The 12,925-nt window shown below is 39.4% G+C and overlaps 1 protein-coding gene across 1 annotated transcript; it reads right to left on the bottom strand.

Moving 5' to 3' along the window:
- Positions 1-4,402: 4,402 nt before the first annotated feature.
- Positions 4,403-9,200, bottom strand: LOC110504946 (zinc finger protein ZIC 4). The gene is made up of 2 exons (XM_021583846.3): positions 7,973-9,200; positions 4,403-5,733 (listed from the first exon to the last, which is right to left on the bottom strand). Exons 1-2 carry the CDS (start codon positions 8,928-8,930, stop codon positions 5,096-5,098), a joined length of 1,596 nt encoding a protein of 531 aa, XP_021439521.3. The 5' UTR covers positions 8,931-9,200; the 3' UTR covers positions 4,403-5,095.
- Between the last annotated feature and the right edge of the window lie 3,725 nt (positions 9,201-12,925).

The following is a 12,925-nucleotide window of genomic DNA, read 5'->3' as shown; positions in this document are numbered from 1 at the left end:
TTTTTTTGGTTACCTTTATTTAACTAGGCAAGTCAGTTAAGAAAAAAAGTATTATTTACAATGACGGCCTACCCCGGACGACACTGGGCCAAATGTGCGCCCCCTTATGGGACTCCCAATCATGGCCGGTTGTGATACAGCCTGGAATCAATCCAGGGTCTGTAGTGACACCGCTTGTACTGAGATGCAGTGCCTTAGACCCGCTGTGCCACTCAGGAGCCTGCATATAACTAAGAACAAGAACACAAAGCAGTCAGTCAGTCAGTCATTCTGAGCTGTAACCATGACATTGCTGTAGGCCATGACATCATCATTTCAAAAACATTCTGGGAGAAAGAAAATCAACAATGAACTTGTTTCAGTTTAACTTGGGAAAAAAACATGTTCCACGACATTGGTTCTCTTTCATCAGCCGAACATTACTTTAGAATAAATCTGTGAAGATATTTGTTGTGACAATAATGACAACCCTTCTGACCTATCAAACTTTCAGAATGACACAAGTATATTGTAGCCCAGCTTTGCACATCAGAGGTAGAGTATAGCATGTACGGGGAACACAAAATGGTTTGAAAACACTATTTTAGCCTCGTTCTATTTTTCCAAAATCGTATAAGGCCCTGTCAGACACTGTCCCGACTTACCACACTCCGACATATCTATGTTGCTGACTAAACTAAATCACTGCTGTCCCCTTAATACCACAGAGTGGATTCCTACAAACTGAACAGTTGTGAAGTAAAAGTATGGAATGGCAGACTCATAGTGTGGTACACCAAAATGGTCTCCTCAACCATAAACTGTCTACACAAGTTTATTTTACTGCAGTAAAACACATCCATACTTTCTTAGAAAAAAGGGTTCCAAAGGGTTCTTTGGCCGTCCTCATAGGAAAACCCTTTTTGGTTCCAGATAGAACCCTTTCGGGTTCCATGTAGGATCTAAATGGAACCAAAAAAAGGTTCTTCAAAGGGTTATCCTATGTGGACAGCCGAAAGAACCCTTTTAGGTTCTTGATAGCACCTTTTTTCACATATGATCATGTTAAAGCAGCAATGAGGTCATCAGTGTGGAGTGACTTTCATCGGGTGGCATGGCTACTGTATACTGACCCCCTTTCTCCAGTCAGACAAGTGGACATGGACACTTATTGCAGGCATCCTTTTCAGCCTGTCACAAATATGTGCCTAGTTAGCTGTGCTGAATTCTGTGGCCACTGCTTTTCCAGCATCTCTCCCTTTTAACTAGACTGTAATGATTTGTGCCTGAGGCTCCATCTTTGACCGTGGGAATTGGATGTGTAAACTATGAATGAGTTATATTATAGTAATAACTGTCCAGGGATGAAATCTGCGGTTTTAACAGTACTAGACTATGAATCATTAGAGGCACTGAGTTCAGACATAGCAGAGCGGGTGGCAGGTAGCCTAGTGGTTAGAGCATTGGGCCAGTAATTAATTAAAAGGTTGCTGGATCGATTCCCCGAGCTGACAATATAAAAATCTGTTGTTCTGCCCTTGAATGAGTTCCCCTGTTCCCTAGTAGGCCATCATTGTAAATAAGAATTTGTTCTTAACTGACTTGCCCAGTTCAATAAAAAGACAGACAGGCATGATGTATGGAATAGATGGCAGTAGGCTGCTGTACTAGGATCTGTCTGTGTTACTGTAATATATCTGTCACTGTTATATCTGTACTAGGATCTCTGTTACTGTAATATCTGTACTAGGATCTGTCTGTCTTACTGTAATATCTGTGCTATGATCTCTGTGTTACTGTAATACCTGTACTATCATCTGACAGTGTTACTGTAATATCTGTACTATCATCTGTCAGTGTTACTGTAATATCTGTGCTATGATCTGTCTGTGTTACTGTAATATCTGTGCTAGGATCTGTCTGTGTTCCTGTAATATCTGTGCTAGGATCTGTCTGTGTTACTATAATATATGTGCTATGATCTGTCTGTGTTACTGTAATATCTGTGCTAGGATCTGTCTGTGTTACTGTAATATATGTGCTATGATCTCTCTGTGTTACTGTAATATCTGTACTATCATCTGTCAGTGTTACTGTAATATATGTCCTAGGATGTCTATGTTACTGTAATATCTGTACCAGGATCTGTCTGTTTTACTGTCATATCAGTAGGATCTGTCTGTTACTGTAATATATGGAATAGGATCTATCTGTATTACTGTAATACAGATAATGTAGTAGTTGTACTCAGATCTGTATGTGTAATATCTATGTCTGTGTTACTGTAATATCTGTGCTAGGATCTGTTTATGTTACTGTAAAACATGTAGTAGGCGCTGTCTGTGTTACTGTAATATCTGTGCTAGGATCTGTTTATGTTACTGTAAAACATGTAGTAGGAGCTGTCTGTTTTACAGTAATATCTCTGTGTTACTGTAATATCTGCACTAGGAGCTGTCTGTTTTACTGTAATATCTGTACTAGGATCTGTCTGTGTTACTGTAATATCTGTACTATAATCTGTATGTTTTATTTTAATATCTGTACTAGAATTAGGGATATCTAGGGCTCGCTTGCTCTATAATATCAAATAAATCATTGTTCACAAACGGATTTAACACTGACGCAATTACACTGTCGGATCAAACATCTGAACGGCTTTCTCCAAGTCTGGAATTCAGACAAAAATGCATAGCAAACACCCACAATGAAACAACGGTTTAGGCCTGTGCAGTCCGCTTACAATTGGATATCAACTGCTAACAGTGATGAAAACCATGGGCAGAAACATATAGCACAATAAACGTTGTTTTATAAGTCAATTGCAAATAGTAGAAGGTAATGTTATAAACATGTATTTTCACTGTGTTATTCTCCTGCAGTGCACTTTTGATTAAATGTCACTTTAGTTCCAAAGGTCCTGTAAGTAAACAGGGCTTTCGAGCAGGGCCATTCATTTTGCTGTACAAATCACTACATTTCAAAAGATCAGCGAACTGGTCAAATAATCAAACATTTCACAGTTTGACACAGATAGGCAATAGCATTAAATAATAAAAATGTAAGGAAGATATTTGTCAGACTCAACCTGACAGCATGATAGGTCAGTTAGGAAATGTAAGTATTAGTACAATAGAGTTAATCACCAAGCAAGCAACCTTCATCGAGGCCCACAACCTTGAAAATAGGTACTTTGAATAGTGTGCTCTTGCATGCACCGAGGTGGAGAGTGTGACCCACATTTGAGAAAAACTATATTGTGATAAATGGAATTGAGAAATGGGCCAGACAATCGCACAGCTATGACTGTGGCAAATACGCACGCCCTAATGTAGACCAGGTACCGCTATGATTTCTAGGATATCAACTGCCTACACTGCAATCAATAATGGCTTTCCCCTGCGCCATCACTGTGCGTCACCATGGGCCAAGACAGCACCCAACTTGTCATCAATACCACTGTTTGTTTGCCCTAAATAGCACAGAAACCGACATTTGCTAAAACATTCAATGATGTAGCCTATTGACCTCGATTTCCGCTTGATTTCGGTAAGCTGCTCCATATCAAATGAAACCCGTCAACTGTCAAGAGCGCAAGGATTTGGTGTGAATCTTGATTCATGTCTTAATAAGTGTGCACTCCTAATAACATTTTACAAATGAAATTGAGAGTATATGGGCCTATGTATAACACGTCGGCCACCACGCGGTCGGCTATTTTAGGTGAACCAAGATGTTCAGAATTCAGTGCAGGCTTATACAGAATTCAATGTATTGCATGAAATGATCATTCAATTCCAAGAAACATATGTATGAAGTGCTAAGTACATTTCAAGTAATTTGAACCAATGCACGGATATAGTAACACTGAAATAAACAAAGCGCGTTGAGTCTGTGAGGAGTCACTGTGGTACTATAGCACATTTTCTCTGACAATGCATTGGGCTTAATCACAGAGCCTGATCAAAGAGAATATACTTAAATTAAATAGTGAATGCATAATTCATGTTACAGCATGTACAGTAGAATTGTAATTAAACATGTACATTCTTATCGAGAATACCGTCGATTGTGTTCTCAACTGATGCCGAAAAAAAAACAATTTTACACAAAAATTAATAAAATATCAATATACGAAGAACGAATGTTAGTGTATGCTGAGGAGGGAGGGTGTAGGCGGAGAGGCGGATCATGCTTCATACACTATATTCTACACTCCACTCTTCTTGGAACAGAGCAAAGCAGCTGAAAAGCTTTATAGGCCTAACGCACCTTCCTTTCATCTGATGTTAAATCATGATATTTAACAAATGAGTGTTATAATGACTATAATGATATGTTCAATTATGATACAAATCATAGGATGTCCTAATTGGTTCACTTGTTATTTAGCCTCTTTAATTAAACTTGACGAGAAATAATAGGTTTTCAATCATATTTTATTTCCAAGTTCTGCCTTACATTAAACACGACATAAGTAATGCACGTTTCTATGCTTTCCCACAATACAATACAGTAACATTCCACGAAGACCCAGTCCCTTTATATATACTGGTATAGCCTTCCAAGCAACAATACAAGTATAGTTCCTTTTATATCACGTTTGCTACATTCAGATATGCATATAGACCTATATATATCGACGCATAGACATCCCCGTTGAATCCATTTCGTTCCCTTGTCCTATAGCAAGCATCTATGATAGCGATCATTCAAATAATAAGCAGATATACTGTAGACAGCATTTGTATTCATGATGTTCTATTCTAATACTCCAACAGAAGGGGGAGGAGTGTTCACTGGAGCCTACACGTGTGTCACAATAGGCCCGTTTCTTACAACTGACATAACTCAAGGCCCACCACACATAGGCCTATATAGTTTGTGCGTCACAGAACAGATAAAGCTTACCATCACGCATTTTGCAACGCTGTATATATAGTTGAGCAAGTTTTCAAAACTACGACACATAATAACTTCGACGTGGCACATTTACAACATCGAAGAAGAAAAAACACACGCAATAATAGGCCTATATAATTCAAGAATAACAGATGTCATAACAGAAATAATCCCAAATTGTGTAGGTCAACGTCACTCAGGCGACATAACTGAGTCAAATGGATGATATGTCGTTGTTACACTGCTTTGGTGAGAAAGCGTCCACGCCACTGTGGCACGTATACCACCCATTGACAATACTTTTCTGAAAGGGTGAGGCAGTGGGGAATGTCCTGGAGCTCTGGGCGAAACTGTGGCCTGCCTGGCTGCATGGGTATTGGGTGGGCTCTGGTCTGTAACTGCTCCTCTGGATCAACAATGGATCCAAGAGGCCCTGCGACCTATGTGAGGTGTAGTCCAAACTGTTGTCGAATGTGTGATGGAAACGTGACCTCAGAGTGGACTCGTTTTGAAGCTCAGGGGATAAGGACTCTTGGGAAGTGGGGGGCTGAGGTTGTGTCACCGTGGTGGACGAGGCGGTGTCGGATTGATCTGTTACTTCGGGTGACCTGGCCTCTGCAAGGTGTTCCCCGTCCCCATCGCGCCCATCGCTGCTTTTCGCGCTGTAGACCTTGCAGTGGAGCTTCATGTGCTTCCGGAGGGAACTTGGGTGGGTGTAACACTTCTCACACCCTCTGACCTTGCACATGTAGGGTTTATCACTGGAGTGCACGTGAGAATGCTTCTTTCTGTCACTGCTGTTAGCAAACCTCCGATTGCAGCCCTCGAACTCACATTTAAAAGGTTTTTCACCTAAACGTGCAAAGAGAGAAATGACCGCGTGTTACGATATGGTGCCTGATTTGTTCTAAACCTCTAGGATAAGCTTGTGAACTCATCTAAACTTACATTTATATTGTTATACATTTGCACATAAACAAGTGACGATCGAAATGATGATAACTGTGAGTTTATGACCAAGTGGTGTGTAAGGCCTATAGGCCTAATTCCAAAACGTTCTTAAAATATTAGATAGTCATGTCGATTTGAGTTTTGGGTTAATTTCTCCTGTGTAATGTGCAATAACAATTCATGTGAATGCCTACATTAAACTTGATCACGCTTTAAGACAGTTGTGTTGTCTTTACACTTAACCTTAGGCTTAATATTAACGTTAACACAACCCCTACACCATAACTTTGATTCTAAGCCTAAACCCTGAATAAAGGGTAGAATTGCACAAAGCATAATGAACATTTCATGAATACTGTAGCTTAATATAGGCCTACACGGAACATGCCCCAAAAACGACTCTAAACTGAGACTTCCGTCAAAAATTGTATCGAAGATATGACGAAGATAATCATGAACATAATCAACATGGCAAGAAGTGGAACAGATCATTCCCATAGAAGTTTACCATACCCATGAAACTCCATTCATATCGTCAATGATTTACCCCAAGGCCGCAGTAAAACAGGCCCATAATCTATCAAGGCATATGTCAAACCGTCGATCTCCCCAAATCCGACCCTTGTTATTAACATGCTAAAACTATGTTTGAACAATTCTGTCCTGTATCCAGTAAACAAGGTAGAAGATCAAAGTTCATATTTCTACAGATAAATGAGTGTGGGTAGGCCTACTCTTGAAATTGGGATTTGGCCTAAATCGCAAAATATGTTGAAATGGGGTGTTTTATCGTCTCAATAAGTCCCAACAAACCATCATTTATTTCTCAAATAATAATAAAAAAAAATACATACGAACATTAATATTTCAGTACATGCATCTGTATTTTATGTTAAAACGATACTGTTCACTCAATCCAATATACATGTTGTCACGTAGGCCTACATGCAAAGTTTGCTATAATGTGGCGTTGGCATGTATAATATTTAAGGGTTCTTACCAAAAATGTTTGTCACTGAAGGTTTTTCTCTTTGTGTTGATTTAGATGACTCTGGCTACCAACGATATCATTATTAATAAATGTTTGTCTACACTACATTTCTCTTTAAGGAAACATTCGACTCATCTATATTTTTTATAAAGGACAACATAAACTGTGTTCAATTATCTACGAGCTAAATTTCCACTGCACTTTAACATTCAAATCCTGTTGATCTCTGTGAAATTTAGCAGAGATCAGACTACAAAGGCATTGTGTTGACTATCCCTCATAACCTACTTGGCTGCTGTGTTCTACTACCACACGTCCGGCGTTGTTCCTGCGCCTGCGCAGAGAGGAGGCCTCCCTACTGGGGCTGCAACTGAGCGAAGAGTAAAAGCTACGTCACAACTCTCCGGTGTCCCGGCATTTATTTATTTATTTATTTAAGTGAATGAATGGGCAAAGCACTCAAACAAATGGGCCTGAAAACTACTTGTCTGTAGCAGTAGTACTACAGGTCTTCTGTCCTACTATTTGCAGTTGCTCATGCTTCTCTCCTGTACAACTACCCCCACAACAATAACGACGGGCTATAAAGTCATAACCATATTATAGAAACAACACAGGCAACAACAGCACCACGAACATCATAAATAATGACGACAATATGACTATATTAATAACAAATAATCGGATTATTGAAAATAATCATAATAATAACAATAATATAATACAAATTCTAATAATAAAAGAGTATGCACATTTTAAGAATCAAAAATCTTGCATGGCAGACAGTGACTACAATTCAAAACAATCAAACGTAAGTTCAAACAATTGTTTTTGCTAATATTTTTGTGCACTATAAAATGTTACCTAAATGTCATTATACATACGAGATAAGATTGAGTTTTGTGACACATTCTAATTTGTGTATATAATGACATAATTTAGTAAATTATAAATATCAAACTTTTAAAATGTGGTTTAAATGAGATTATCAACCATTTCTCATAGAGTAAATTTAGCCCCCCAAAATTAACAAGATTTTGGCCAATTTGATCGTTGATTAGATTTTTTTCTGCCAACTTTTCTGCTGAATAATTTCCATTATTGTTATTATTATTATCATTGCTATTATTTACACTAATAGTTACATACCTGTGTGTGTCCTCTTGTGAATCTTGAGGTTCTCTGATCTTGCAAAAACTTTTTCACAACCGTGGAAAGGGCAGGGAAATGGCTTTTCCCCTGTGTGGACTCTGACGTGGTTCACCAGCTTGTACTTGGCTTTGAAAGGCTTTCTGTCCCTCGGACAATTCTCCCAGTAACACACGTATTCAGAGTGCTCTGGTCCTCCGACGTGTTCCACTGTCACATGGGTGACAAGTTCATACATAGTCCCGAAAGTTCGGGTGCAGTACTGCTTCCCAGACCCCTCTTGGCTGTCAGTCCACTTACACACCAGTTCGTGCTTCAGGTTCTGTCTGGAGCACCTAAGGAAAGCGTCACCTCCACGATGAATTGCCATGTTCAGCGGTTTGTAGAGACCCAGGAACTGAGAAACGAGTTGTTGGCTGTTTCCCCTGGGGCCGTTGATGCTCTGACCGTAAGGGTGCGTCCGGGTGAGGAGGTCCCCAGGTAGACCCAACATCACTTGACCGGAGAGATCTCGGGTCGCTTCGGAAGAACCATGGGCCTGCTCGTGATATGCGGTGAAAAAAGCATGGCTTCTGCTATCTCTATAGCTAGGCAGGTCACGGTACCTTCCAATCCCGCCATGTTGGTTACTTCTTGATGCCAGTTGATCAGTGACGGGTGGCATTCCGGTTCCAGAAAGATTGGCTCCAATGATAATACCCCTAGGGCTGTGCTCTAAACGGTGGCTGGGGTATCCAGAGTCTCCAAAATGGGGAACCGAATGGTCAACATATGCACTGGACCTCGTCTCAGGGTAGTCTCGCAAATTGTGCGAGGGGCAGAGTTTTAAGGAACTGCCAGTGGGGTGCCCCATGTGCTCCCCTGCCAAAGGTGGCAGCACCACGCTGGGTTCAGTATTGCTCTCCCCGGGGTTGACGCAAGAAAGAGAACAGCCACTAAACCTCGACAGGCTTGTCATGTTTTGCTGTGAGTTTGTCTGTGAGTTTGCAAAATCAACCAATTCTGTGCTCAAGATTTACATAGAAATCTTGTTTTCAGAAATCTTGTTTCCATTTTCTATGCTGCTTATCATCTGCATGTGAAATGTTTGGCCGTGAACTTCCCAGTAGTAGGAACCAGACTCAAGTTCGTTAAAGTTAGTGTGAGTCCCATGCCGTTCACTTTGCCCTCTTGATTTGTGGCAATAACAGTGGTAGTAAAAATGCTTCGAAACAGGCCATGGTGCAATATAAAAGCACAGCAGGAAAACCTGCCTTTAAAAAAGGGCCTTTGGGATTGGTTGGAATGTGGCATGATTGACAGGCCCTGGGTTTGTTTTAAAAGGGACACGCAGGCGTTCACTGCACGACTCCGTTTTCAAATATCTCAGAGAAAATGCTTTGAAATGTGCCGCGGTATACACTGCCAAATATTGGGGTCTCTTTGACTGTAAGCGACACAATACAAGCGCCTATTCGTAAATGTCTATTTACTGGACATTTTTGTGTGGAAGTCCACAAAATGAAGATACTGAAATGCAATGTTAAAGTATCAAACGTCAGCGCTTTTAATTTCATTTCAATGTTTATTTTACTTGAAGGAATAGGTTCCAAAATGACATTCTAGGTGAAGATTGCGGTTTTTTTTCTGACAGGGGGCAAACGAAAACAAAGGAGAGTAGCCCTATACCCCAAAAAGACCTAAAACAATCACAATATCAATATATTTGGCGTACTAAAAACAACTATATTTTGCGAAACAAAAAAAAGTAAGTAACTTTAAAACAAGTTACAGAATTGCTGATAAAAAAAATAAGTTGATATGACAGAAGATAATGTTCTGTTGCAAGTCAATGGACCATAATATGTCCGGATAGCCAGACTATACAATATGAAACCATCAATCTGTATGCACTCCGTTGCATGATCTTGCTGAATGGTGGAATACAAGGTTCTGGCCTCAAGGCAAAAGGGCAATAACCCAATCAAAACAAGTAGACAATTTGCATATGGGATTTCTACTAACTAATTTGTAAAGAAAAAACGTATAATTTATTTATTGATATTCGAACAGGTCGTTGATTTTCCAATGGCTTTCCATAAACGTGTTGCATAAACCGTATCATTGCCAGCCTACTTTTAATTTCGCTGACAACTCTAAACCGATTGGATTTTCTCTCACGTCATGCAACATCACCTGATTTAACGAGCATGTTTTGCAAAGTCAACCTACTTCATATCCTGACACACTGTAACTGCAGTCATTCATATAGGCTACCGTAGCGCCTTTAATTGGATCCACTCTGTCCTGTTTTATGCATGTAGGCTATGATCATGGGGAGAAACTGTGACATATTATTTGTGTAGGTGTTCAACCAGCAGAATCTTTCACTTGTAGACAATGAACAGCGAAAATATGACTATTGTGAAAAGTAAACTGTATCTCCAAGGGCTGCAGTGAAAAGTGGAACTCGGGCCATGCAACAACTCGTCTGTCTGGCAAACACATTTCCTGCCAAATTATTAGAGTTGTATTTAGCGGGTTTTAGTTGTAAATTATGAAAGCCCCCCCCCCCCCCCCCCCCAAGGTTCCCAAATGAATGCATATTCGTTTGGTTATAGAAGGCCTATATTTTAATTTAAGCCACTTGTGATTAATTTGGATGCAGAGGTGCACATCGAATGTAGATTTAATTAGTCAACTATTATCTATCTATCAAGACTGTGTTGTCCTCTAACTTTCAGTCCAGGTTCAACTATATTGTTCTGATGTCACAAGTCACTAGGCCCAGACAAAACGAGCGAGGCCCACTTGACATAAAGTGCCTTAATGTGGACAAACATCATTGGCCAAACTTTGTAATTATTGTAATGGTTGCTCATGTTGGTCGGCCTTTAATTAACCTGGCGCATTTCCATCGGCCATATACATTGGGCTATGCTCAAAACATCACGTTTCAGTCACTAGCATAGTATAGCCTATAAAATAGCCCACAACGGTGTTTCAAGGTTTTAGGGGATATCCTCCTTCGAAATAAATTGTAAAACAAAAAGTAGATCAATAAAGTTGGTGAAAACTCACCTTTGTGATCAATTATGCACATTGCCATTTGTCTCCGCATGCACCTTTCATTGAGGCCCACTATCTTTCAGAGCTGTTGTCTATTTACATTTGAGTCATTTATCAGAAACTCTTATCCAAAGCGACTTACAGGAGAAATTATGGTTAGGTGCCCTGCTTAAAGGCACATTGACAGATTTTTCACGGATGCGGCTCAGGAATTCAAACCAACGAACTTTCGGTTACTGGCCCAAAGCTCTTAAACCGCCTAGGCTACCGGCCACCCCTTTTATTGATTTGTTGACCAATGACATTGCATATGGCATGAATTCCTTATAGTCCTAATAACAGCTACTACATGCAACATACCCAAAGACAACCCAACATCTTTAGGTTGTGTCCTCTAACATTTCAGTGAAATTGATGTGGTGGCCTACATTGTAAAAACAATTATTGAGATTCAGTCAAAATGATTCATTTTATCTAGCCAAGTCAACTACATTAGCGAAATTTGTTAAACTTGATTTAATAAGTTTTGAAAAAAAAGTTAAGTTAGCAAAAAACGATGTACTTACTCAACATAGAAATTCACAACCATGAAGTCAAAACAACTGAAGCAACATAACAGTTGAGTTGACAAAAAATGTCAAGTTAAGATGACTTCAACACATTTTGGAGGGGCAGAGCTCATTAGAGCTCATTACCCACCATGCTTTGCAACCATACATTTTTACATAGACATTTTGGTCATTTACCAGACCCTTTTACCCAGAGCAACTTCAGTTAGTGCATTCAATGAAGGTAGATAAACAACCACATGTAAAAAGTAACAAGTACAACATTTCTGTAACTGTTACTGAGAAGCTCATTGTAGTTAAAGTGTTCTGTTGGTTGGTTGATATTACTGAGTGCACTGCCAGTTTTGAAACTGGCGAAAAAGATCACACATGAGCAAGAGCCAGATGGGAGCATAATGTTCCCTACTGAAATGTCTATTATATGATTGCTAGGGTTAGTGTTGTTTAGTCAATGTATATATATAGTCTACTTAACTGGATAGCAAGTTAGATTCATTGAAAATATGAAGTCATTTCAGAATGTAGGCTAGTTATCGCTAATAAAACTTAAATGAAGTCAACTATAAATGGTAGGTTATACTGACAAACTGTAAAGTTGACATTACTTAATTGTATTAGTCAAAGTCAATTTGGTGTTAGTTAGGATAACTCTACATTTAAAGTTGATATAACTAAAGTTAGTTTTGATTGCTAACTCAAGACTTAGGCCTACAGTTTACAGCTAAGATGTGACTACCAACACACTAGACAAGGGTCACTGATAGTATTGATTGCATTCATTACATGATACGTGTAAGACGATCACAATCAAATTTCACACTTCACATTCAAAATACACAGCCATAGAATAGCAGAAACTGATATCAACGGTCGCTTATGAGGCCTGAGTTGTAGCCTATAGCCACAGCAGAATCAAGAAGCACTCGGCTCCAAATGCTGTAAATGTTTTTTCACGTAGAATTATATATTATGAGGTCAATATTATGACAGTAGTTGAATGTCAGGGCAATAACCTAATCCACGGGCATGGATTTTACCTAGACTTACCTCTATTTAGCTTTCTCAATGTGTCCATGATGATCGAATACTGTTTAAAATGGAACCCATCGCCATGTTACAAAGGGCCATCTACAAATTGCCTGGCTGTGCACATTGTTCAAGACTTGTTATTACCTAGTCCTATAAGATAATCAACAGGAATCATACCCAAATAAGTGAAAAACTACTCTGCTCAGGCCTTTTATTACACTGTAGTAGAGAAAAATGCACAGGAGTCATGGGCAGCTTCATGTATTTCATAGATGCACCCATAAAACCAACCAAGTTGGAAAATAAA

This window comes from Oncorhynchus mykiss, chromosome 25, assembly GCF_057628025.1.
Source record: "Oncorhynchus mykiss isolate SJ-2025 chromosome 25, ASM5762802v1, whole genome shotgun sequence".
Lineage (NCBI taxonomy): Eukaryota > Metazoa > Chordata > Actinopteri > Salmoniformes > Salmonidae > Oncorhynchus > Oncorhynchus mykiss.
This window is presented reverse-complemented; position numbering and strand designations above follow the sequence as displayed.